At 35.2% G+C, this 25861-nt stretch overlaps 1 protein-coding gene across 15 annotated transcripts in view; it reads left to right on the forward strand.

The window, feature by feature from the left end:
• The window catches only part of EMSY (EMSY transcriptional repressor, BRCA2 interacting), a 107665-nt gene that overhangs the window by 71346 nt on the left and 10458 nt on the right, over window positions 1-25861 (forward strand). For 8 of the 15 annotated variants that reach the window (XM_023538900.2, XM_010599564.3, XM_010599565.3 and 5 more), the window contains 7 exons: window positions 2339-2509; window positions 8534-8670; window positions 11256-11429; window positions 13112-13310; window positions 20627-20791; window positions 22610-22765; window positions 23806-23847. In XM_023538900.2, coding sequence (XP_023394668.1) covers window positions 2339-2509; window positions 8534-8670; window positions 11256-11429; window positions 13112-13310; window positions 20627-20791; window positions 22610-22765; window positions 23806-23847 — 1044 coding nt within the window. The remainder of the gene's footprint in view (window positions 1-2338; window positions 2510-8533; window positions 8671-11255; window positions 11430-13111; window positions 13311-20626; window positions 20792-22609; window positions 22766-23805; window positions 23848-25861) is intronic. The other 7 variants (XM_010599566.3, XM_010599569.3, XM_023538905.2 and 4 more) reach the window with 4 other exon arrangements.

The following is a 25861-nucleotide window of genomic DNA, read 5'->3' on the forward strand; positions in this document are numbered from 1 at the left end:
TTTTCCTGAGCATCACCCCATTTATTCATCATCCATTCATTGAGCACTTTCTCTATACCAGTAACATGCTTGACACTGGGGATATAAAAATTAATGAGGTAATTCCTTAAAGAGGTCTTTCTTGACCTTTCTCTCCCCAGTTGAAATTAGCTCTGTCTTGTTATCTTTTCTCATGATCCTCTGTTCTTTTCCTTTATAGCATTACTACGGTTTCTAATTACTAAGCTAATTGTTTGGTGATTTGTTTAATATCCTCCTTATTAGACCATAAACCCCATGAGGATGAGACAAATGCCTGTTTTATTCACCACATAACATACAGAGCTGGCCTGTAAGTAGGTGCTCAGTCAGGATTTGTTTAGTGAATGAAAACATGGTCTTAGCCTACAAGGTACTAACTGATGAGGTTGAGAGTTTGCATTACATTACAGGGCAATAAATGTTACTGAGACTGAGGGAAGTACAGGATGCCTTTGTGTGTCCAGATGGGAGAGCAACCAGCCTATGCTCAAGAAAGTGACAGTGCAGAACATTTTAAATTGGACCACCCATTGTGACTTTGAGCAGATTACTTAATCTCTCTCAGTCTTTTCCCTCATCTCTTTAAGTGAAATAATAAAACCTATACCATAAGGATATTGTATTAAATGAAATCAGATATGTAAAGTCCCCAGCACAATGCTCAGTAGCTATTACTGTTAATTACTAATAGAATTAGCCATTACTATTTTTTTTTATTATTTTAAATGTAACTCTTACCATACTTTTTGAGGAGGACCATTATTTAGATGACACAATCTAAACAGTGTAAAATGATACCTGTCTCAAGTTATAAGCTATCATTTATTGACCAATATGTAAAGGACTGTATAGACATTGCATTTTAACTCTTCATGCTTTATTATCTACATTTTCATCAGCAAAACAGACTTAAGTAACCTGCCCAAGGTCACACAGTCAGTAAGAAGCAGACATAGGGTTTGAACCCAGAGCTGCCTGACTCCAAAGCCTATGCTTTTAAACATTTCTTCTGGTATTGAATCTCTCTGTCATACTTCTCCTAAACTTTTCTCTGATTGGCACAAAGGTAACAGTGTTGTGTATATATGATTACTCATGGTAGGGAAGTTAGTGAAAAATAATAATGTATCTATGTCTATGTTAGAATAAGTGTTTTTCCTTTTAAAACAAAAGCTTAATTTGAAATTTTTTTTCCATTGTAATTCAACTGACTCAAACTGTGTATCGCTGTAGCATATTTACTTTGCACTACACTTTTTTCTTCTGATTCAAGATATATGCTTGTAAATAATTTAAACTAATTTTCTTAATGTTCTTCCCCCCTCTCTCCCATTTTGGGTAGTGATCATATTTTTTAAACACAGGATAACTTGCTGAAAGCATTGTTTTTTTCTTGGGTTTATTGAAAATGGCTATCATAGTAGCCTCTGAATCTAATAATCAGTATCATGAAAGAAAATTTTTCAGTTGAAGAAGGTGCTATCTTTGTTATTTTCCTCATTCTTTCCAAGACTAATAATTTTCAGCTTAGGAATATTTATGACTTACTAGTTTTATGAAAAACTATAACAGGCTCATCTGGTTAGTTTTTAAATCTTGTTTGGGAAAACGAACAAGTCCTAGAAATAGTAGGGTAAAATCTCTTCAGAGACATGAAGAAAAATATTCTAACAGGTTAGTTAGAGTTGAGGAAATGTGTAAGTAGAGAACTTTTTAGACTAGAGAGAAATATTCCTGTCAGTTCTTGGCAACTTCAACTTTAATCTCTAGTAAAATGATGGAATAACCCTTTAGAAGATGGAAATATATTTTGAAGGTAGCAGAGTATAAAGCAGTACAAATTTATAAAATTTTAGGCAAACAATACTGCCTTATTTCCTGAGTGCTGACACTGAGTTTGGCACTGAGACAGCATGAAACAGATGCAGAGACTTTAAAATCTGCAACAGACAAATATCGGAAATGCTCTGGCAGGAAAGATGATTAAATTTAAGTTTATTTTGGCATTAAACCAGTGGAAGAAGGGTAGTGGAAGAAGTGAACAGAGTTAGCTATACTTTTTCTTGGGTTAGTAATTTGATGCAACACATCACAAAATTTTATGTGTAAAATTAATTGAAATTGACTTGGCTATATATAGTTCTTGCTGTGTGCATTGAAAACTGACTATAAAATTATAAATTAATGCCTTGACTCCTTGAAATTCCATTTTCAAGTTAAAGCAATGTAGGTTATGCTGAATTATAGTTAAACTGCACAAATTATCATCCTTCTATAAACAATGACAAATTCTCTTTTGGCTTTTCCCTTTTTATAGGCACACAGGCAACCTATACTCGGCCAACAGTGAGCCCATCCATAGGTCGAATGGCTGCAACCCCTGGAGCTGCAACCTATGTGAAAACTACCAGTGGTAGCATCATTACAGTAGTGCCCAAATCATTAGCTACCTTGGGGGGCAAGATAATTAGCAGTAATATAGTTTCTGGTAGGTATATCTGAATTATGTTAAAGGTTCAGGTGACCTTCAGTAAGAGGAAAAAACATTTCACTGTTGAAGGATTCTGTTTGATCTCAGTTTTCTGCTTAGAAATCTAATTTAGTGCTTATGTTTAGTAATTAAGTATAGGGTCTGAATTTAAGTTTTTTAATTCTAGCATTGAATATTCACATGTTCAACTTTTGATAGTTCCAAATAGAAAGAACATTTAATTGTTTTTAATCAGAGTGGAAAGAGGATGGTTTACACTTGCAAAGATATTTTTTATTGACAAAGTATTCTCTCATATGTTAGCATATTTAGACTTTTTTTTTTTATAGCTCTGAGGTAGTTGTTATCATCCCCATTTTACAGATGAACATACATATGGGTTTAGAGAGGTTACATTGACTTGTCCAATGCCACGCAAACTAAGTAGTGGAAGAATTAACATTTGTTTAGCTAGTTATGTTTGAGGGAACATATCTCATAATTTCAATTACTAATGTCACTTTAGCTTATTAAAAATATCTTTATTTGCTTTTCACCATTTATGTTGGCTGTTCACTTGAAATTTTTTTTTTACTCCGAGAAGGCTGACTATCTGCCTATTTATTGCTATTATTAGAACTTTACCTGGTTTTTACTGGCTTATTAATTCCTGCAGTATTTGGGTTGTGAGTGTGAAGTGGAATGTTAACATGGCATCCATTTTCATTGATTATTGTTTTTTAATTAAAATGTTGTAAATCCGATCAAGCAAGCCTTATGGACTTTTGAAGTGTCTACCATTTTTGTAGACTAGCCATATTTTGTATACCCAGGTGAGTTGTTCTAACATTTTAAAGTCAAAGGATTGAAATTTCTGGCAGTAATTTGACATTGCTGATAACTCAGGGAGTGAAAAAAAAATAGCAAAGCAGGGTATGGTATTTGCATAAAGGGCTGTATTTAAAGCTGTTAATTTTGGCTCTACTTTTAAGTATAAGTGAGAAAACTCAGCGTTTGCCAAACTGAGGAAGGTGAAACCATAGGGAAAGAATCATCATATCCCAGCTTTTAAGAGGGTATTTTAAATAACACAGTTAAAACCTAAATCATAATTTATTACTTGACAATGTCTTTAAATAGTATAGAACACTTACTCAATTAAAAAAATTTTTTTAATTGATCATTTTTTCATTGGTTGGTAGCTTTTTATGACCTTGAGGTTTTGTTTTTTGTTTCTTTTTACTTATATATGGATTCATAGTACCATATGGCTTAAAGGAATGTCTAGATATCAAGAGGCCTCTGTTTCATATCTTATTCATTACTTAGCTGCCTTGTACCAGATTAGATCAATACAAGTAAAGCCTATTTTCCTAGAAGTAGAGAGGCAGTCTCAGATATATACCCTATATATATGTACTCATTATCTGTTTTTGTATTTGAATATATATTGTTTTTATAAAAATAATACTCTTTCCCTCATTGTGGAGAATTTGGAAAATACAGAAAGATACAAAGAAAATTAAAAACTTGTAATTTTTACTATCCAGGGAAATGTCTTAAAATTTAGATGTATTTTTCATTATTTATTTGTATACATGTGTTTGTGTACTTACGTAGATTAAGAAATTAAATTGAGATCTAACATAATCAGTTTTTCTCCTTTTTTGCATATAACATTGATAATTTTCCCATGACATTCAATGTATTTTCAACTCTTCCTCCCCTTAGTAGCTGTATAATGTTCTTACGAATGATGTGCCATAATTTAACTATTCTGTTATTGTTGAATGTTTCAGGTTGTTTACAATTTTTTTGTCAATATAAATAATCCTGTGATGGACATCGTTATATGTAAATTATTATCTGAAATTCTTGATTCCTTTGTATAATGTGCTAGAAGGCAGTTAAATGCATCCAGAGTGTTTTCTAGAAAGGTCAAGTTTTTCTTTTAAATAGAATAAGCCATTTAATGACAAGCATGACTCTCATCTTTGCACTTATTTAACTCATATAGTCAAATATTTACTTATATATATGTAGAGAGAGTTATCAGATTTTGGGGGGGAAAGTGGGAGCTTTGTTGAGAGTTGAGGAATCACACTCATTTAATGTAGAAGATTGGATCCTTCAGAAATGAACTCATTGTCTTAACCTGAAGGACATTATGAGAACCTGTGACCATGGCAAGACTTAATTTTGATTCTTTTGATCTTTAATACAGTGTCTAGGCAAATAACTAGTGTTCATACACTTTTTTGTTGTTGTTCATGCGGAACCTGTACATAGACCAAGAGGCAGTTGTTCAAACAGAACAAGGTGATACTGCGTTTGGTTTAAAATCAGGAAAGGTGTGCATCAGGGTTGTATCCTTTCACCATACTTATTCAATCTGTATGCTGAGCAAAATAATCCAAGAAGCTGGACTATATGAAGAAGAACAAGGCATTAGGGTTGGAGGAAGACTCATTAAAAACCTGTGATATACAGATGACACAACCTTGCAGAAAACGAAGAGGACTTGAAGCATTTACTGATGAAAATCAAAGACTATTCAGTATGGATTACACCTCAACAATAAGAAAAAAAAATCCTCACAACTGGCCAATAAGCAACGTCACGATAAATGAAGAAAAGATTGAAGTTGTCAGGGACTTCATTTTACTTGGATTCACAGTCAACGCCCATGAAAGCAGCAGCTAAGACATCAGATGACGTATTGCATTGCACAGATCTGCTGCAAAAGACCTCTTTAAAGTGTTCAAACGCGAAGATATCACCTGAGGACTTAGGTGCGCCTGACCCAAACCATGGTATGTTCAGTTACGTCATATGTATTTCAAAGCTGGACAATGAATAAGGAAGACCGAAGAAGAATTGATGCCTTTGAATTACAGTGTTGGTGAAGAATATTGAGTATAGGATGGACTGCCGGAAGAACAAACAAGTCTGTCTTGGAAGAAATACAGTCAGAATGCTCTGTGGAAGTGAGGATGGTGAGACTTCATCTCATGTACTTTGGACATGTTACCAGGAGGAACCAGTCCCTGGAGAAGGACATCATACTTGCTAAAGTAGAGAGTCAGTGAAAATGAGGAAGACCCACAACAAGATAGATTGACACAGTGGCTTCACCAATGGGCTTAAACATGGGAACAATTGTGAGGATGGCACAAGACTGGGAAGTGTTTCATTCTGTTGTATGTAGGGGTCTCTGTGAGTTCGAACTGACTGTACGGCACCTAACAACAACATATATTTTTCATTCATTCATTCGCTCATTCTTTAAGCAAACCAGCCTAAAACATTGTCCTCTGTTCCATTTATTCTTCAAGATAACAAGATTGTCAGGGTGATTTAACAATCTGTGACTAATAAAATATGAGCTAGTACATTTGTAATCTTCTTTAAGCCTACTTTGACAGGCATCTTCTTTTTAAATAGGAATCCCTGGAATACGTAAGTTTATCATAGCCCATTGTGATTCAAATGTGATTCACGATTATTTGCACCCATTGTGCCTTGACTCTTTTTAAGTAAAGACTGTATAGATGAGTTCTTGGATATGCTATGAGCCAGATACTGTGCTAGGTGCTGTGATACATAGGTATGTACATGAGGCACATTCGCTGTCCTAAAGAGTGCTAAACAAATGAATTTGTATACATTTTGTTGTAACGGAACTATACACCAAGTGCTATGAAAACATAGAGGAGGACCTTTTTTATGAGTAATGCTTCTTTCTTCAGTACGATGTAGGTACCCCCTGAGATTTAGAAACATGCTCACTGGAATTTCAGGCTTTTATAATTGATAATTCTAGTGGTAAATTATATTCTGATATAACACTGTACTTGTTTTTCTTTATGCCTTGCCTTTTTCTATTTTCTAACATTTTTTCCTCATTTTGTTAAATTGATGAACTTGGTTTGCAACTGTCTTATAAATTGACAGACCTCTATAATGGAAGGGATTAGACATTTTAGTAGATAGAAGTACAATCCACTTGTTAAGCAAGTTTCATCAAAAAAGTGGTCCTTGTGCCTTGGCATAAAGTTGACTTACATTTCCTTGGTAATTTTTAATGCTTACTTTCTAAAAATATTTTTTTATTAATGGAATATTTTGTGAGGCTACAGTGTCAAAAGAGGTATTTACAGCCAGTCACATATGAGGGATTGGAGTTAACTTAAAATTAAAGTTTGTATAAATGAATAATGGGCAGCTTGGGTTTTGTGGCTTTTAAGAGACTACAAATAAAGAGAAACAGTTTTGAAGTTGGCCCATAGATGAAAATGCATTTTAATGTAACCTCTGAGTGTGTTAACGTGGACTGACAAGACATTGGGTAATACCAAGTATATTGTGAAGGCTTTTTTGTAACAGAGATTCCCAGAATTAGCACATAGCTAGAATATTCTTAGAGCGGTCTCACTTCTGATCTCTCATAAGGAGTGCTAAGGTTTTCTAGTGAAAAAGGATAAAATTTTGTTTAATTTTTCTTCTGGAGAATATATTAATCAATGATAGTTTATTGAGTATGTACTATGGACTCAGCCATCTGATAGATGATATATAGGCCTATAGAAAAAGAACGTGACATGCCTGCTTTCACGGAAAGAAGAAATTATAAGAACAAAGGTAGCACTGGGACTGGCATGCTCCATGACCAGTGTAGAAACCAGCCCACTGAAGGAGAGGTGTATGTTGGATAATCATGAGAATTAAAGTCTGACAGTTCCTGGAAAACTAGCCAGAGGATCTATAGTGAAGAAGTTACTTGTTAGGGTAGAGTTTATGATATCTGTTGTGCTTTAGGAACAAATAAAATCAAATTGGTAGATTAAGGGGCAGATCATGTAGGATTTTGAAACTCAAGAGAGGAAGCTGGAATTAGATACAATAGGAATTAGGGAGGTTTTTGACCAATTTGACAGGTTTTGGATTCTTGACACGATGAAATTACTTCTTTAAGGATGCTTGATATGACAGGGAACACCAGAGCTATTTACATGGTAGAGAAACTTGAAATAGGGAGACAGCCTGGGAAGCCAAGGGAGATGAGAGCCTGCTATTAGGCTAGCATTGATACCTTTAAAAAGAAAACGTATGTTCATGACAAACTTGGCAAATTGGGTCCTTTCACATAATCACTGAACCGCTATTCCTGAGTGGATACCAAACACTGAGGAACCAATGACATAAACAGTGTGTAGCTCAGTTGGCTTACATTTTGTTGGGGGATACAGGGAGTAAAGGAAAGAATAAATCAAGTATCTACACTAGGATTTTCAATTTGGACAATTAGAAGAAAATGGGACATAAATTTGGAAGGCAGGCTAGGAGCAAATTGTGGAAGGAAATGGGGGAGAGGGCAAGATAATGTTTGGAGCAGTAGATCAAAGTAGAGGTCATAATTGTTAAAAATGTCAGATTGGAGTATAAATTCAGAGTTTCATATTTAGACTTCAAACTGCTGTGGATTATAAATGCACACATTTAATCTGTGACGTGGTCTGAATGTCTGCTTAACTGTTTTTTAGTCACAGAAAAATACATGGCTATTTCTTTTTATAAATTTTCTCCAGAGTCTAGCGTTGTATGGATTTTGATAAGTATTTAACGATTTCTTTATTTTTTTCTTTCTTGAAGAGTTTTCCACATTATGCTAGTAACAAAGATAAAATACTGGATTTGGGAAAAAATATTTGTCATGAAATAGCTGTTCTGATTTATTTTAATTATTCAGGAAAAGAATATTGTTGGGGAAATGGATAGTGGTGTTTTTAGATTCTGGCTTTAACGTATAGGTCCTCAGATTCCCAAAAGATGACTGCTTTAAAAGTTAGTTCTTAATACTCTCTCATTCTGGGAAGACTTAGAACTTACTATTCCAAACCTTCATTTTCATCCTTAAGACAGTCTTCATGTCATCTAGGGATGACATTGACTACATGTATTAATTGTATACAGCATAAACAGAAATAACCAAATATCACTTAGTCCTTAACTCAGGCCTCCTTTTCTTCCCCCTTTTCTAAGGAACAACTACCAAAATCACTACAATCCCAATGACTTCCAAGCCCAATGTGATTGTTGTGCAAAAGACTACAGGAAAAGGAACGACCATTCAAGGCCTCCCGGGCAAAAACGTTGTCACAACATTGCTAAATGCTGGAGTAAGTAAGAGCTTGAACTACAGACTCAGCAACCCACTGAGGATTTTAAAGACCAGCTATGCAAATATTTGCCTAAAGACTTCAGAACCCCACAGTGGCCAGAATGGCTTGATTTACCACTGCTGTGATGTAATAACTTGATACGCCACCTACCGATGCCATTTCGACAGTAATTTCTAAAACATGTTGCTTATAGCTAGGATGTTTGTGACCATAATTTAGATGCTTAGCTTGGTTCCAGATGGAGGAGTTCACTCAGCTTAACTATAGGGAGATCGCTGTTAGAAGATAATTTTATTCCTGTTGTGGCCAATAGATATTGACCTAGTATTTAATTTAGGCTGGGAAAAGAGAAATACTTAGAATTAAAATGAAATTAATTCATGGGGATTTGTTAGTTTCATTTTTTCTTCTTTGAGCTAGTTTGAAAATACGATATATCAAGTAAATAATTGATTTATAATTTTGCAGGCATTTGAGCATAGTAGTTAAACTGTTTGGTGTTAGACAAACCTGGGCGTTTTCTCTCAGTATTGTAGTAGTTTGACCTTAGGTAATTTATTCAACCTTTCTAATCCTTAATTTCCTCATTAGCACAGTGGAGATGATAATATCTACCTGTGAGGTTGTTCAGTAACTGGTAGCTGTTTTGAAAGTGCTTAGAAAGGTGCCTGGCACATAGGAAGTTCTCAATAAATGGTTTTCTTCTTCTTATTACTACTCTCGGCACTTACTGTTTAGGCTTGGTAGTGTCCCTGCCTTGCCTGACTTTGTTAGAAAATAGAAGGCTATATTTCATTTAAGTAGATCTCATAAAAGTTTCTTAGGCATCACATTCTTAACAATGTTGGTACGAGCGTAGCATTAGGTTTTTTCAGTCCATGGGAGAACTTAGATTATTCCTAGCCTGAGTTCACTTAGTAAGCCAAAAATAAAGCCAGGGTTGGAATTCAGGTTTTGAGAGCCCTTTTTAGTGTGGTTTGCACTTCCATAGAACATGATATACAAGAGGGGGTGCCATGTTCCCTAGGTCTTATGGCCACATAGATCAAAGAGTCGTGTGTAATCATATAGGTAGATATATATGATGCATATTCACCTGTACCCACTACCTGCTCACCTATGCATGCCCTCATACGTATCAGAACAGCTTAAAAAAAAAAAAAAACTGTTAATTGTTTTTGATTGGCTTTATAGGGGTCATAATATTTGGACAGCGCCTGGCAAGCTATTTGATAGACATGCCTACTTACAGGCTAGCGGTTGTTGTCAAATGAACTAGAGCTCTGGTTTCCAGAGATGTTGCTGTGAAGGGAGTGTGTGTGAAAATAAGTAATTGCATGATTGACAGACACCTCTTATTTCCTTTAGATAAATATAGCAGATAGTTGAATTTGGGAGGTTTGTGATTGTATTTAGTTCATTTTCATGGAGTGATTGCTTTTTGCCAGCTTACCTGGATGCACATTTAGATGATAATGGCTAAAAATTAGGAAAAACTGATAAGATGAGAAATTTATGATCCTTTAATTCTCTTTTTTAATTTTATAGATTTAAATTTTATAATTTATTAAAATCACCATATATGAACTTATTTTGGTTAAGCTCAAGTGAAAAGACTTGAGTCCATGAATGACCATATAATGATACCTTAAGAATAAAGCAGAGGAAAATGCAGAAAATGGTGAAAAGTTAATGGACTTCAGCATCTAGTTAATAGACTAAAGTGATATTAGTAGCATCCTAATAGTAAAATGTGGGGAAGCTCCTTAAGTTTGTCCTTCATATTTTTCCGTATAACCTTAGAATGTTACTATCTCTGCTGATTTCACCTCTTTCCCAGACTTTTTCACAGAGATATTCCACTATATATCCTTATAATTTCATATTTGGGGAACTTAGGGAGTTTATTGTGTGTATGTACATTTAGCTACTGGTATATTACACAGTAATTTTTTTTTATTAATAGATGTTCATTTCAGATAAATTAGAAAATAAAAATTAATATGTATGTGTGTAGGGGGAGACCTATAATCCCAATTCTTAGAGACAATCATTGTTAACATTTTAATATATAGTCTTCCAGAATTTTCTGATTCTATTTTAATATATGTATTGTATGAATGGGACAGTATAATAAGTATTTTTACGTGAGGTAATTTTTTTTTTTTTTAATTTACTCATCAGGAAATAATTCTTCATTTGGACAGAAAATTGGTGAGATGACTTCTAAGGTCATTTCAACCAAGTCTAGGATTTTTGATCACCTAGAAACATTGTGGAAACCCTAGTGGCATAGTGATTAAGAACTACGGCTTCTAATCAAAAGGTCGGCAGTTTGAATCTACCAGGCGCTCCTTGGAAGCTCTATGGGGCAGTTCTATTCTGCCCTATAGGGTTGCTATGAGTCTGAACTGACTTGATGGCAATGGGTTTTTTTAGAGACATTGTACTTTGTTGTATAATCTACAGTCCTTTTCCCATCATTCTGGTAAAACCATTCTGTGATTTTTAAGTAATTTAAAATGTGATTTATTGTTTATTATGCATATAAATTTCTTATGTAATCATTGACTTCAATTTAGGGAGAAAAGACTATTCAGACAGTGCCAGCAGGAGCAAAGCCCGCTATCATCACTGCTACAAGACCCATCACCAAAATGATTGTAACTCAGCCAAAAGGAATCGGTTCCACAGTTCAACCAGCAGCTAAAATCATCCCAACAAAAATTGTTTATGGACAGCAAGGGAAAACACAGGTAAGCTATAAGATTTGGTGATTTTTCTTGACTTTTGTATATTTTATAAACTTCTAAAATTCCCGGGAAGAAATATGAAAGAAAAAATCAGTAATCTTAAGAAAAATATCAGATCGTAAAACTTAGAATTGAATGGGTATTCATCTAATTTCAAAACCTGTGTTTCTCTCTTTAGCACTTTTCTAGATGTCTAAATATTTGTGTCATGCCATCAACAAAGACTGGAGAAAGTCTCCCTGGAATAAAATTTGCTGAAGGTGCATATTGTTACTTGAGGAGTAAATGGTGAAGGGAGGATGACGGTTACTCAGAATCTCGCAAAGAAAAGTATTTACTTTTTATAAGCTAACATGGCCTTTACAGGCATGTAGTTTACATGAAAATCTGCTTCACTTGAACCCTAAATTATGGAAAAACTAGAGATCTGTTCATTTTTCAATCAGCAGAAGAAGATAAAGGAACTTTTCCTGAATTTTGCTTAGGAATTTGAGGCTCAGGATTTCATCTTATTTTGCTAGGCTGCTGTTTATTTTGCAGGTATTTAACTGCTTTTCTGAGAACATCAAAGGGAGCAATATCCATGAGTGTTTAGAAGTTTGGTTGAGAAATGCTATCCTAGAATTTTTGTAAAAAGTATTAATTTACCTGTAAACTAATAATTTGCCTTTAGGATCTGCTCCCTTAGAATTGTAGTAAAATAGTTTATATATCTAAAAACATAAATTTGTGGTTAGAAATAAGACACCTGTCCAAATTGCCTATTGATTTTCATCAGTAACAATTTCATTTTCTCCCATCATATGTGTAAGTCATAGAAAGGCTTGTTTTCATTCTTGAATTCTTGGAATTGAGTAACTTAATAGAGTCCAAAAAGGTTTAGAGTCTTATATATGGTTGAAATAAAAGTAATTGTGGTGAGTTAACATTTTTTCTTCCATGAACCCAATTGAAGTCAACTTGAAGAGTCCAAATTTTGAAATGGAATTCTCCAGTTTGAAAATTTACTCCCATTTCACTTGTTTCATTGCCTGTTGTTTTAACCGTTGCCAGGAAGTTGATCCATCACATTCCATGTTGCTTCTAATAGTTGTCTAAATCAGTGTTCGTCTCGGGTTTTCTTCAAAGATGACTTAGGTCTCAAGCAAGTTTACTTTGTGCAGGTGTGTCAGTTAGGAATTTCATTTGATTGCTAATAAAAAGAAATGAGAAGAATAGTGCCTTAAGCAAATTAGGGTTTTATTTTTATTATGCTAATAAAAGTTCAGAGGGAAACAGTCCTGGGCTGATATTGTGGCTCAGAAATTCCAGTGGGAATCTAGGCTCCTTGTGTCTTTCTGTTCTGCCATCCTTAGCTTGTGGCTATCATCCTACTATACTTCCTACAGGTTGTAAAATGACTCTTAAAGTCATTATAGGCAACAGAAAATAGGGACAAAGGCTGTTGTCAGGATCATGGTTGTTGCAATCTGGCATGTACCACTTAAAAAGTTGTATATGGCTTAGCTGTAATTTGTCCATAGGTTGAATTAGTCTTTCATGAACAGTGCTGTGCCCAAAGCATGATAAGTGGGCAGAATGCTGGTTTCCATGTATTGACAATATTAGTTCATGACCTAGAAGTTCAGCATTTTAAATAAGTGCTCTAAAATTTCATTTAGATATTATTTACACTTTTCTTCTAGGTTCTTATTAAACCCAAACCAGTGACATTTCAAGCTACAGTTGTTAGTGAACAAACAAGGCAGCTGGTAACAGAAACATTACAGCAAGCATCCAGGGTAGCAGAGGCTGGTAATTCATCTATTCAGGAGGGAAAGGAAGAACCACAGAGTTACACAGATAGTAGTTCCTCTTCTACAGAGTCCTCCCAAAGTTCCCAAGGTAAGATCCATTTTACTTCTGATTTACATAATTACTACTGACATAGTGCCCTAGTACTACAATAGAATTGCATCTAGGGATTTCAAAACAAATTTTCATGTTTTAATTTGTTGATTCTTTTGATTTCTTTTGTTTGATATTATATCAATGGCTGAAGTTTTATTTTTGGTAAGGCTTACCATTCTTTCCTGCATGGCTTGTATTCATTAAATAATGGGTAAACTTTAGCTGGTGATTTTGTCAAGGCAGGTGCTATTAAACTAGATAGAACCATGATTCCCAGATGGTAATTCTCATATTCCTGTTGTTTGGTTTGGGTAAGTAGGGGAAGAAGTATGTGAGAAAGTGAATACAGCCTTTTGAAGTTGCTGAACCTTGGGAAAGAATCAAGGTGGCCAGAGGAGGGCTATAAATGGACTGTGAGTAGGGTGACCGTACATTCCAATTTGCATGGAACAATCCTAGTTTATACCTGTGTGCTAGCATAATTATTAATGGCACCCCCTTTCACTCAGCGGTATCCCAATTTAGATGATAATTGTAGGATCATCCAGCTTATATAGACGGAGCTATGAAGCTTGACTCTCCAGACAGGAAGCTCTTTGTCCTCAGTGCTGTTTTAATTATGTTGTTATTCTTCTGGGAAATCTCTTGAAATAAACTCACGATCATAGGCTGTGAGATCTTGTACAAACGTAGTACTCATGTCTGTCACTTATCTTAATGGCCCTTATTGTCAGGTGGTATATTTATAGCTATGCTTATGCATTCTGATACATCTAGGCATGGCTGTTTTTCTTGCTTTGCTCATTCCTCACTCGCTCCTTCCCTCTCTCTGCCTCCTCATCATCTTTTCTGGAGTGCTTTCTTAGCTTTCGTGTTTCTAGTGTAGTTTCTTTATATTGTGCAAACATTATTATTATTTAACTTCTCAATCTGAAATCTTTCCAGATTGTTCTTACATGGGTCAAATTGCTGATTATTCCATTAACTCAATTTGACAACTACTTATTAGTTTATACTGTGTACATTGTGCTTGACCCTACAGAGGTCGAATAAAATATAGCCCTTGGCCTCTAGGAACTTAATATCTAGAATAGGAGATAAAAATATACACATAACAATCTAGTGTCAGGTAGAATTTTATTAGTAACAGCCCAAAAAACTCAAAGGCTGAAAGTTTACACTCTAGTGAGGAGATGATGAGAAAGCACTTCATGAAGGAGGTAGCTTTTGAAATGGTCCTCGAAAACTCATGAATTCAAAATAAATAAAAATGTTGATTTTTAACAAGCAATATGGCACTCATTTCAGAAAATGGATAGTTTTCTTCAACCATATTATCAAGATAGTAATATTTTCTAAATCAGTTTGCAAAATTCACCATGTCATTTTATATTGATTATGAATCATTTGATGTGCTAGTTACAATGGAGTGATGCTTATTCTCTAATCTTTTCTTTTAAACTTACTGACTTGATATTTACAGATTCCATTCTTAGTGTCGGAGTCCTGGTGGTACAGTGGTTAAGTGATACAGCTGCTAACCAAACTGTCAGCAGTTCAAATCCACCAGCCACTTCTTAGAAACCATATGGGGCAGTTCTACTTTGTCTTCTAGGGTCACTATGGGTTGGAATCGACTGGATGGCAATGGGTTATTCTTAGCTTAACAGATCAATCAGCTGCTTTATCTTTTATTTTTGAGTCTGTAGCTCCTTGAATAATTCTACCTTTTTTTTCCCCATTGAGAATTTTTTTTTTTTTCATAGAAATCAGGTAGAATGTTTAGCATATGGATTGGTGCTCAAGGGGTCACAAACAGTAGAAATCTCTAGATCTATTTGTCTATCTATCTATACTTAATCTCAGGTTATCCTTTGAAATTGCTAGTCTTTTCCTAAGGGATCTGTAAAGCAAACAGTACTTCCCAGATACGTCATTATCATTAGCGAGCCTTCAGTTTTCATTCTAAGGGGCAAAAGCTTGGCTGTTTTTAGCAAAGTGATTATGTATAATGTTTTCTGCTCTTCTGTCATTTGTATATGATTTCCTCTATTTGTACTTAATCTCTATTTTTCCTTGTATATTGTTTCTTTTAAAAATATTCTGTAATACTGAGAATTTCACAATTCAGAATAGGTATCTCTAATATAGTTGACTGTAAAGCCAGTTTTTATAATCTGAGTTTGTCCCTCCCCTCATATCCTTGTATAGCTCCTTAGTATGTTCTCACAAAGCCAGGGGGCTGGGATTATATATATGTGCTGTGATTTAAAGAGAAAGGGATTAAGATTTTGGTCAGCCGAAAATTAGGATTTTGGTCAGTCTAAAATTATGCTGGTTTTTAAATTATACAAGGGCCATAATTACTGGGAATATAGATGCTGCATAACTGTCCATTTTTCCTACTTTGATTTGTAGTTTTTAGTCTTCTTTTTTCCCTAAAGTAACTTTTACTTCTGATGTAATTTCAAACTTTGTAAATGGCAGGAATAGTAAAAAGACTAGTAACATACTCTTTACATAGATTCATGAATTGTATACGTTGTGCCCTATTTGCTTTGTCATTGATTCTTTGTCTTGCTCTTTCTCTATGTGTATATAATTTTAAAATTTCTTCACTATTTGAGAACAAGTTGCAAACAATGTTCCTCTACCCCTAAATACTTAAATTTGTAGATCTGTATTTCCTAAGGATTATTCTCTTCATGAAAAGTCCCTGGGTGGCACAAGCAGTTTGCAAATGGCTATTAATCTAAAGGTTGGCAGTTCAAACTCACCCAGCAGTGCCATGGAAGAAGAGCTTGGTGGTCTGCTTCCGTAAAGATTACAGTTGAGAAAACCCTATGGAGTAGTTCTACTCTGTAGCACATGGGGTTGCCATGAGTCAGAATCAACTTGATGGCAATGAGTTTTTTGTTTTTCTTTATTCTTTTCATAACCAAGGTACAATTGTCAAATTTAGAAATTTAACATTGTTACAATACTATTATTATCTAATCTGTAATCCATATTCAACTATCAGTTGTCCAATAATATTCTTTATAGCTTCTTTCCCCATTGTTCATGATCATGCATTTCATTTAGCTATATTTAACTGTCATGGCTCTTTATTCTCCTTTATTGTGGACTAGGCCCTCAGCCTTTCTTTGTGTCTCTTGACCTTGACATTTTTTAAGGATGTAGGCTACTTACTATGCAGACTGTCCCTTCAAATTGGTTTTGTCTGATGTTTCTTCATGATTAGATTTAGCATGAATTCCACTGATGTGATGATGTGTCCTTCTCAGTTTTAACATATCAGGAGGCCCATGTCAGTTTGTCCAAATATTGATGATGTTAACTTTTATCATTTGGTTAAGGTGATACCTCTGAGTTTTCTCCACTTTGAAGTTACCATATTTCTCTTTGAGATCAATAGTAATTTGTGAGGAGATACTTTGAGACTATGTAAGTATCATGCTCCTCATCAAACATTTATCCACTAGTTTTAGTCTCCATTAATGATTTCCTAAAGTCTGTCATTTTTTCTACATATAGTAGTTAGCATTCTTCTGTAAGGAAGAATCAACCTTTTCTTGACTTTACATCCTTTTTCTGATGACTTTTTTTTGGGGTGTTGGGTTCCCTACACACAAGTCCTAGAATATAAAAATATCTTTTATACCAAGGGAATCCCTCAATTCCACTTGATTCCCTTAAAATTACATCTAAACTTTCTCCTTTTGTCCTCCACCCCCATGAATGAGCAGTTTAGGCCTGATACCTTATTCCTGAACTGTCTCCTCACAGACTAGAAGCCTTCATCATCACCCTGTTGTAAGGCTTTTCTTGATCGCCTTGAGAGGGCTAATCACTCCTTATACACTATGCTCCCAATATTACTTTGTATTACCAGCTATTTTAATACTGATCATTTAGCAAAGAGGATAGCTAGCACTGACTTGGCAGCCATAATAACTATGGCATAGAGTATATAATCGTCAGCCTTATAGACTCTTATTTGTTGCTTGAATCTAAAATGTTGTTTCCTTTCTGGAGTTCCCCATAATCTTGTGGGTGGGTCTTTTAAGTGACATAGACTGGACTATTGCTTAGATATTGATAGATAGCTACGTGACCAAGCCTAACATATCAAGGCCATACTTGCCTAGATCACGTACTGAAAATTTGGTCATATACCTTCCATAGCTTCTATGCTAGTGTCATTGGGTTCTAGATCCTCTGGTGTGAGACCACCTTGCTCTCTGTACCTCAGTGTTCTGGCGATTAGAGATTATATATATATATATATATATATATATATATATATATATTCTGCTTCATTGAATACAAGTTTACGTTAAATAAAAAAAAGAGAACAAGGAGAAAAAACCAAGGGTAGGGCTTTAAAATGGAACAAGGCACAAGGCAAATACAAAAATGCATACTGTAAAGACATTGTTTTGGGTAGGTCACAATTCAGTTTCTAAAATAATGTTTCTTGAAGTTGCACTGGCTCGATAGGTCAGGGTAAGGGTGGAGAATAAACCTGAGTTAAAGAAAACATACTTTTGTAGGACTTTTCAGAGCCATTTTGCACTAATATATATTGTGATAGATGAAGAGTGGAGTATATAATGTAGGGTGTTCTCCAGCCTTTTTGACAATGAAACCCTTCTTTTGCAGAATATCTTTGAGTAACTAAAGTTCTTGGAACATTTTGTGTGATGCTGTCTAGGCGGTTAAGTACTGGGAAGGCCTTGGGATTTAGGACAGTACTTTGAGGGCAGGTACATATTATATCACAGAAGGGATATAGACATCTTAGGTTGAGTTCAGAAGAGATGGTGTAGGTGGGTAAGCCATCTGAGAATCATTTTGTATGAGGAATGGTTGGGGGAAATAGGATATTTGTCCTGGAGAAGAGAAAGTACAGGTAGGGCTGGGCTGGGAGGGATGTGAGCACACTCATCAGTTATCTTGAGGACTGTTGCATGGAAGAGGGAAAAGATCTTTGTGAATACATAGATGGAAATTACAACCATTGAAGAGAAGTCACAGGAAGACCTTTCTAATTGTCAGAGCTATGCAGAGATAGAAGAAAACCGTCTTAGAAAGTAGTGAATTCTTTGGTACTCCCAGACTGGTGGGGATATTGTTGTGAAGGTTTTGGTATAGAATTGACTTGGCACTAAACAAACTTTAAGGCTTCTTTTAGCGGAGAGGTCTTATGAGTCTATGAAAGTGTGATATAGACCCTTCATAGTAGAAACATACGACACATCTTCCATATAGAGGGATGCCTTTCGATGTAATAACTGAAGTTTGTGTATCTAGTATCTAACATGTAGTAGGTGTCCAATAAATATTTGTTGAATGACTTGTGGGAAAAGACATCTGAGGGTCAACAGGTCACCATCCTCAAGAGAGGTCGGAAAGTCTAAATGGATGTACACTGCATAAGCAGATGGTTCTGGTGAGACCAGGCACCTGGTGTCCCAGTCATTGTACTCTTTGACTCCAGTATCAGACTCAAGAGGCAGTAGATTTATCTAGGTATAACTACAAGCCAAAGATAGGGTGGAGAATCACTTAAGGAATGGTTTTCACATCTGGGCTTATGCTCACATTCTGTGACTGTTGAGTTGTTACAGTGATACTTTATAATGATCAGCCGTTCTATTGAGTATGGACAGAAAGAGAGTGAGCAATTGCTCCATCCCCTACAGGATGATGTTTTGGGGCGATGGTCTCTGATCGGTGCACCCTTGTGGAAATTTGTCTTCTTTTTCAATCCTTTTCGACCTTACCTCACTACAAATGCAATCTGTGCGTTCTCCTGGATCTTCAGTGTGTCACAAAGAGTTGGATTGCAAAGTCATTCTTTGCCTATAGGTCCTATCACCTAACCAAGAGGTATTTATATCATCATGAAGTTATCTTAAGTTTGCAAATTTAGGTTCTATAAAAGGAGTTATTCCCTAATCGGTTCTCTTATGTTTAAATTCTTTATATCTACTTAGGATGAGTAAAGAAAAACTATGTTTCACATGGCATTCGATATTGCAAGATAGTATGCTTCAGTCTTCTGCATTTTTTTGGAAGTTTTTTTTTTTTTAATGGATACTATACGTCCTTGGGCTGGCATATATTCTACTCAGTGTTTCTGGAAAATACAGTTTATTAATGGTAATTAAAAATTTCAGATCTGTCGTACATTGATTTTGTTTTCTTCAAACAAAAAGGCTGTTTTATTTGAGTATGTTTTTCCTGTTATAATCTAAACTTGATATAGGGATCTTGCCTTTATATCTTTCACAATTTTCTGTATGGTATCTTGGACAGAGGAGTTTAGGAACTTAGTGATAGTCCAGCCCAACCTGCTTATTTTATAGATGGAAAACTCAAATAATTTCTTGCTTGATTTGGTACACATTTAGTATTTATGCACATGCTTGTATAGCATGTATATGGTAAACTTTGGATTAGGACTGTAATTTTTTTTGAAACTAACAAAGAGCCTTAGAATTGAGACAGAACTTTCAGGCCATAATAACAACAATAATAATATCTTTATTGTCCTCCATAGTTTATAAAGCTCTTTTACATGTATCATTTCATTTTATCCTCTGAAACCTTTTGAGTTAGAGAGGTAATTTTACTGTTTGCATTTTAGAAATGATGAAATTAAGACCCAAAGAATCAGTTACTAGTAGTGATAGAGCTGGGGCTGTGACCCACGACTTTGAAATCCAGATGTTATACTTGTCCTGTTATATCATGCTCCTTCTAGGCCGCCTGTCCTTTCTTGCTGTTGGTGAACAGAATTTCCTTTCAGTAATTTAGCCATCCAGTAAGTGTTGACTGGGTGCTCATGCTGTAATACAGAACCATTTTCAGGTGCATTGGGGTAAATAAGACTCCTTCAGCATTTTGTTCTTATTAGAAACAAACATGCATCTACCTACACAAATGCACACCTATTTATTATAGCAGTTATCACATTGAATTGTAATTTGTCTTTTTACATGTCTGTCTCCCCAACCAGATTGTGTGCTTCTTGAGTATCCTCTGATAATTCCATGAGCTCCTTATGTCCTTAATGCCAAATACAGATTCTGGCAAATTGGTACCTAGTTGAATCAAGGAATGAATAAATGAATACAGAAGTGAAAGACCTTTATGCCCTCTGGGGCTTACAGTCTTGTTGGGGAGATAAAGCATAAAGTTTACAATAAATACAAAGATAAAAACAAAAACAAATTGTTTTTTTTTTTTCCAAGAGAAACTTTGTTTATAGGGTTTGTTTTTTTTTAACTAATATAAAACAGATTCCCAGCCTGTAGTTCATGTAATTGCTTCCCGGCGTCAGGATTGGTCAGAACATGAGATTGCAATGGAGACTAGCCCCACCATAATTTATCAGGATGTATCCAGTGAATCACAATCAGCTACTTCAACAATCAAAGCTCTGTTAGAACTCCAACAGACAACAGGTATGAATTCACATGCTCACCTGAATGAAGCATGTTTTCTCTAGAGATGGGTTGTGCTAAAATACTACCACTGTTATATTTTCCTTGTTATTATTTGAGCACATTTCCCCCCTCTGGACTTGTCTGCAATCATTGGTGCAGTCTGTTTACTTGTCATTTCATTAAGATGTGCACAGGAATACTGAAGGTCTGATAGACTGCAGTCAGTAGAAAGAAGAAAAAAATGCAGAGCCCCTTCCTCTCTGTCTCTTGCTTAAAATGGGCAATCCTGTTGCCTCTTTCCACCAGAAAGGAGTAGGTCCATCACTTCTAAGCATAAGGATTAATGCAATGCAGTTGCCAGTTCTAATCAAGACTAGCAGGAAGCAGAGTAGAGGGCTCCTGCCATCTATCTGGATATTGGTAGAGGAGTTTTGTGGCCATAAAACATTATTAATGGCCTCTTGGTAATGTTCTAATTTGTTTTAATTTTATCTTTAGATTTATTCCTTAGTGTGAGTGAGCTTCTATGCAAGCCTATCCTCATATAGGACAAACCTGTAACTAGAAATAAAGGATTCTTTCAGTATTTCTAGTTACAGGTTTGTCTTAGAATCTATGAAAGATATTTAGTGTTAGTTATACTGACTTTTCTGTTGTAATAGGTCAAAGATTGTCAGAGTATTTAAGGACCTCAGCAATTATCTTGTTCAGTCCTTTCATTTTATAGATAATAAGTAAATTGAGATCTGGAGAGGGTACCCATTTGTTTAAGTAGCAGAGTGAGAGACTCTGTGTTTTTTAATTCCTAGCTCAATGCCTTCTCTGCTTGTGGGGGGTGACTTTTATATTCTTTTGGTTTTGTTTTGCTTTCTTTGTTTAAATGATTGTTTTGACTTAGTCACATTGTATACTTGCTGGGAACAATTTGAGTGATCATTCAGTGGACTTGATTACTGGTTACTGTTTATTGTAACATCTATACTTCTCAAAGAATGCTAGCATTTAAGTCTTTGGTTAATACTTATATTGGTGTTATTTTTGGCCTTAGACATTCCTCAGCTTCTTGTCTTTGACACACACAGCCATATTCATTAATGCCTTATAGACAGTGTCCCTTGTAGCACAACTTTGAAAGTTAGAGGGTGGGAACTAAATGAGTAGATTTCGTTTAAATAATAATAATAATAAAAAGTAGAAATAAGATAGAAAGTAAGTCTATCCACTGAAACCATTCTTGATTTCACACCACCCCATTTTCAGACACTTTTGCAGGAACAGAGAGGCCATTTTTTCATAACTCTGAAAATTTTTACTCTTTGAGAGTCATTGAAGACATTGTGACATTTCTTTGGTGATTATCTTTGGTCACTGTGTTTTCCTATTCTGGGTAGATGTGCCCTAGAGCAAATCAAACTGTGTACTGCTTATTCACCCTTCGTTTTTACGTTCATGAACTCAAGAACACCAGGGACTACCCTGAAGAAGGGTAAAGGAAATATCCTAAGGAGAGTCTATACCAGGGATATAACAAACCCGGTTGTTTGGACTAGTGATAGTAAGAGGGATTTAGCTTGATTGTATCTGAGTCTGAGATTTTTTTAAATTTTGTTTTGTTTAGAGCACCTTCTTGTTAGGCTGCTGGGTATGGTTGTGCAAATTGTGTACTATAGAGCCAGAATAGCACTTCTGCTGCTTTCTTTTCAACTCACTGCCTCCCTAATCACTGCACTGCCAGTGTGGCACCCCAGAGGACTGGTTCATTATTCCCATGGACAACTCTGGTTTTGGTACCTGTTTATGATAAAAGTTAACTTTTCCCCTGACTTTTTTATGCAGTAAAGGAAAAATTGGAATCTAAACCAAGACAACCCACTATTGACTTGAGTCAAATGGCAGTGCCTATTCAGATGACCCAGGAAAAGAGACATTCTCCTGAGAGTCCATCAATTGCTGTGGTAGAGTCAGAACTAGTTGCTGAATACATCACTACTGGTAGGTGTCCTATTAAAAAGTAGTATTAAGGTAGGAGAGCTACCTTTCTGAATTTCATGGGATGGTTATTTGGGGGAGAATAAGGAAAAGTATATATATATTTTTTTTTCTTTATATTTCTAGTTTGCTCTCAGAGCAAATTCATATTGTCGTTAGGATTTACCCTGTCTTTAATGACTAGAAAAAAATCAGTAAGATGTTATGAAGTTTGCAAGTAATGTAAAACTACAAGTTGGCCATAAATAATGTCTGTGAATAGAGGGCAGCAATTGTAGAGGGAGGATAAATATCTTTTATGTAAGAATAAGTATTTTCTTCCATCTGAATTTTTTAGTTTTGGAATAGGTGGGTCAAAGGACAAAGAAGGTATAAAATTCAGCCTTTTTTGTGTGTGTAAAAAAAAGGTAGAAAACCTTAAATCCCTGTAATACTTAGGAGTGCTGGTGGAAAGCAAATTAGATACTTGTTTAAAATGTGGTGCGGCAGCAGAAAATGCTAATGAGATTTTTAGGTGGCACACATGGAGAAATAGAACAGGAAGGATGATAGATTCTTTCGTTCTGGTGAGACCACACCCTGGAATACTACTTTCTGTTTTAGACACTTCATTACCTTAAGATTGGAGATATTTCAGAGAATAGTAATATGAATAATTAAGGAGTAGGAAGAGATGATTTATGAGGCAATATGTAAAGAACTCCAGTCATAAGTTTTCTTAAGGGGTGATTAAATAAGAATACAAAGTTAAAAATATTTGAAGTATGTAAATACCAAAGAGGAAAGGGAATTCTTTGGCATTATTTCAGGACACATTATTAAGATTAATGGGTTAAAATTACCCAAAGGGAAAATCCAGTTTGAAAAAGAAGAGATTTTGGAAAATATCTTGGGTCTTTCTTTAAAGATACTTAGCAGAAAGCCAGTTAAAGCAGAGACCAGTATGTTGGGGAAACCAGTTTTAACCTCTGGGGGTAGAGTAGATTATCAAATGGTAAACAGATGAAAAGACCTGTGATTTCTTCCTTACTTATCCTTTTCAGAATGCACTGATGAGGGGACAGAGGTTGCTTTTCCCCTTCTAGGTAAGTGGTGTGCATCCATTCGTAGCATAATTGAAGAAAAAAGACCGTTGTTTTGGGGGGAGAAACATTTAAATGGATGCGCTCTACTCTGATCTGGTAGAGGAAAGGTAAGCTCCACTTAGTGAAAGGGGTGGAGATTTTCCTTTTATAGACAATAGTGGGATTCTTTCTTAGAAATGAGCAATTTGACACTAGGAAAAATAGGAGTTGTTTAAAGAAATAAGTGACTGTTTTATGGTGTGTGTATGGTCCACTTAAGGTCACTTCAGCTGTCTTGCAAATGTTCACTCTGTGACCTCGTTGTACAACCTCCTCCTATCATACCTCAGTGACACTGAGCTTTCTCTTTGACTTCAAAGCCAGCTGCCAGATTGTGGCCCCTTGTACCGTCCTGCAGTGGGTGTTAGTTTTCTCTAACCTTCCTGAACTCTGGGGAATTACTATGAAGAGCCTTATAGTATCCTGAATGAGGATTCATTTTAAATGGTTATAGTTGATCTATTTAATCTATTTCATGTCTTTAAAAAAAAAAATTAATGTAGTAATTACGTAAATCAGTACGGGCAGCAGAAATGTTCCATTTAATCTGATAATTTAATCAGAAACTTATTTTTCAAATGTTATGTATGTCTGATGATGCTTCCAAAAAAAAAAAAAACTTCCGTTAATTTGCTTGCTTATTTTTAATATTAGTATGATTATTTTTTCTCCTACTCAATCATATTGTGAATGATTTCAGTAGTTGTTTTAATGTAAGCATTGACTTCCTTTTGGTCGAGCACATATGGCCCTAAAATTTTTATTAACTCATGTAATTAAAAATGTACATATAAAAAGTACTGTGACATGCAGTAATGTACTACAGTAAATTCAGAAAAGAATACTGATGATGCTGCCTGTAAGCTCTTATATCACTTGTTGGCATATGTACAACACCAGTAGAAAAATTGCATTGGTGAATATAGATAGAATCAATCATAAAAATAAATAAAACTTGTTTATATTTCACTGGATGGTTTTAAAGTTCTGTGCTTACAATGCATAGATGACATTTTTCCATTGATTTCTGTAGTGGTCATTTTACTCTTGGACGTCCCACTCTGCCCTTTTCTAAGCATGCAACCAGGACTACTTGAAATTGTAGATGAAGGTATATGAACATTAGGATCGTGGGCTATTGAGAGGGTTTTGATATTCTCAAAATCCTTAGCAAATTTACAGATTTGCTTTGTTCTATTTGTTCCTGTTTGGGAGAATTGGTTTCTCAGTAACCATAGGTATTTTTAAACTCTGTAGATTAGGAAGTTGAAATTGAGGCTGGTAAAGTAGATTGGCATCGAAATAGATGTACAGTTTTAATTACTTCATGGAACCTTGGGTCTGATGAGCTAAATTTGGGAAGATTTAAAGAACACTGATTTTTTCCTATTCCTTTGTTAACCTTATGTTCGTTTAGTACTTTGCAATTTAGAGCGTTTTTAACTCATTGCTTCATTTGATCCTCTTCTAGGTAGAAATGGCAATTTTTTATTATTCCATTAAAAAACAAACAAAACCTCTAAGTTTTAAAGGTTAATAGAGGTTAAGTAACCCCTTCAAATTCACTTGGCTGGTTGGCGGCAGAGCCATATAGAATCAGATCTGACTCGTGATCCAGTTCTCTTTGTAACATCACCCTGAGTTGTTAAACCTTTAGGGCCTATAAGGCTGCGAGACAGTATCACTTCATACGAAGGAGCGAGTGCTTCTAATTTTTGTATTATATTTGGAAGTGGAACTGAGAGATTAAAGAACATGTATTATCTCAATGTCCTTAAACGTATTAGTCTGGGATTTGATTATAGAAACCAATTATTGCTTTGTTACCTTAAAAAAAAAACTTAGTGGGATAAAAATCAATTGGAGAAAGTGAGTACAACTCACAGGAGGATGTAACCTTAAGGAATTTGTTCCTCCTCTGTGGTAATAGTTTTCACAGCACTTCTACGTACGTTTCTCATCTCATCCTTACTAT

This window comes from Loxodonta africana, chromosome 7, assembly GCF_030014295.1.
Source record: "Loxodonta africana isolate mLoxAfr1 chromosome 7, mLoxAfr1.hap2, whole genome shotgun sequence".
NCBI lineage: Eukaryota > Metazoa > Chordata > Mammalia > Proboscidea > Elephantidae > Loxodonta > Loxodonta africana.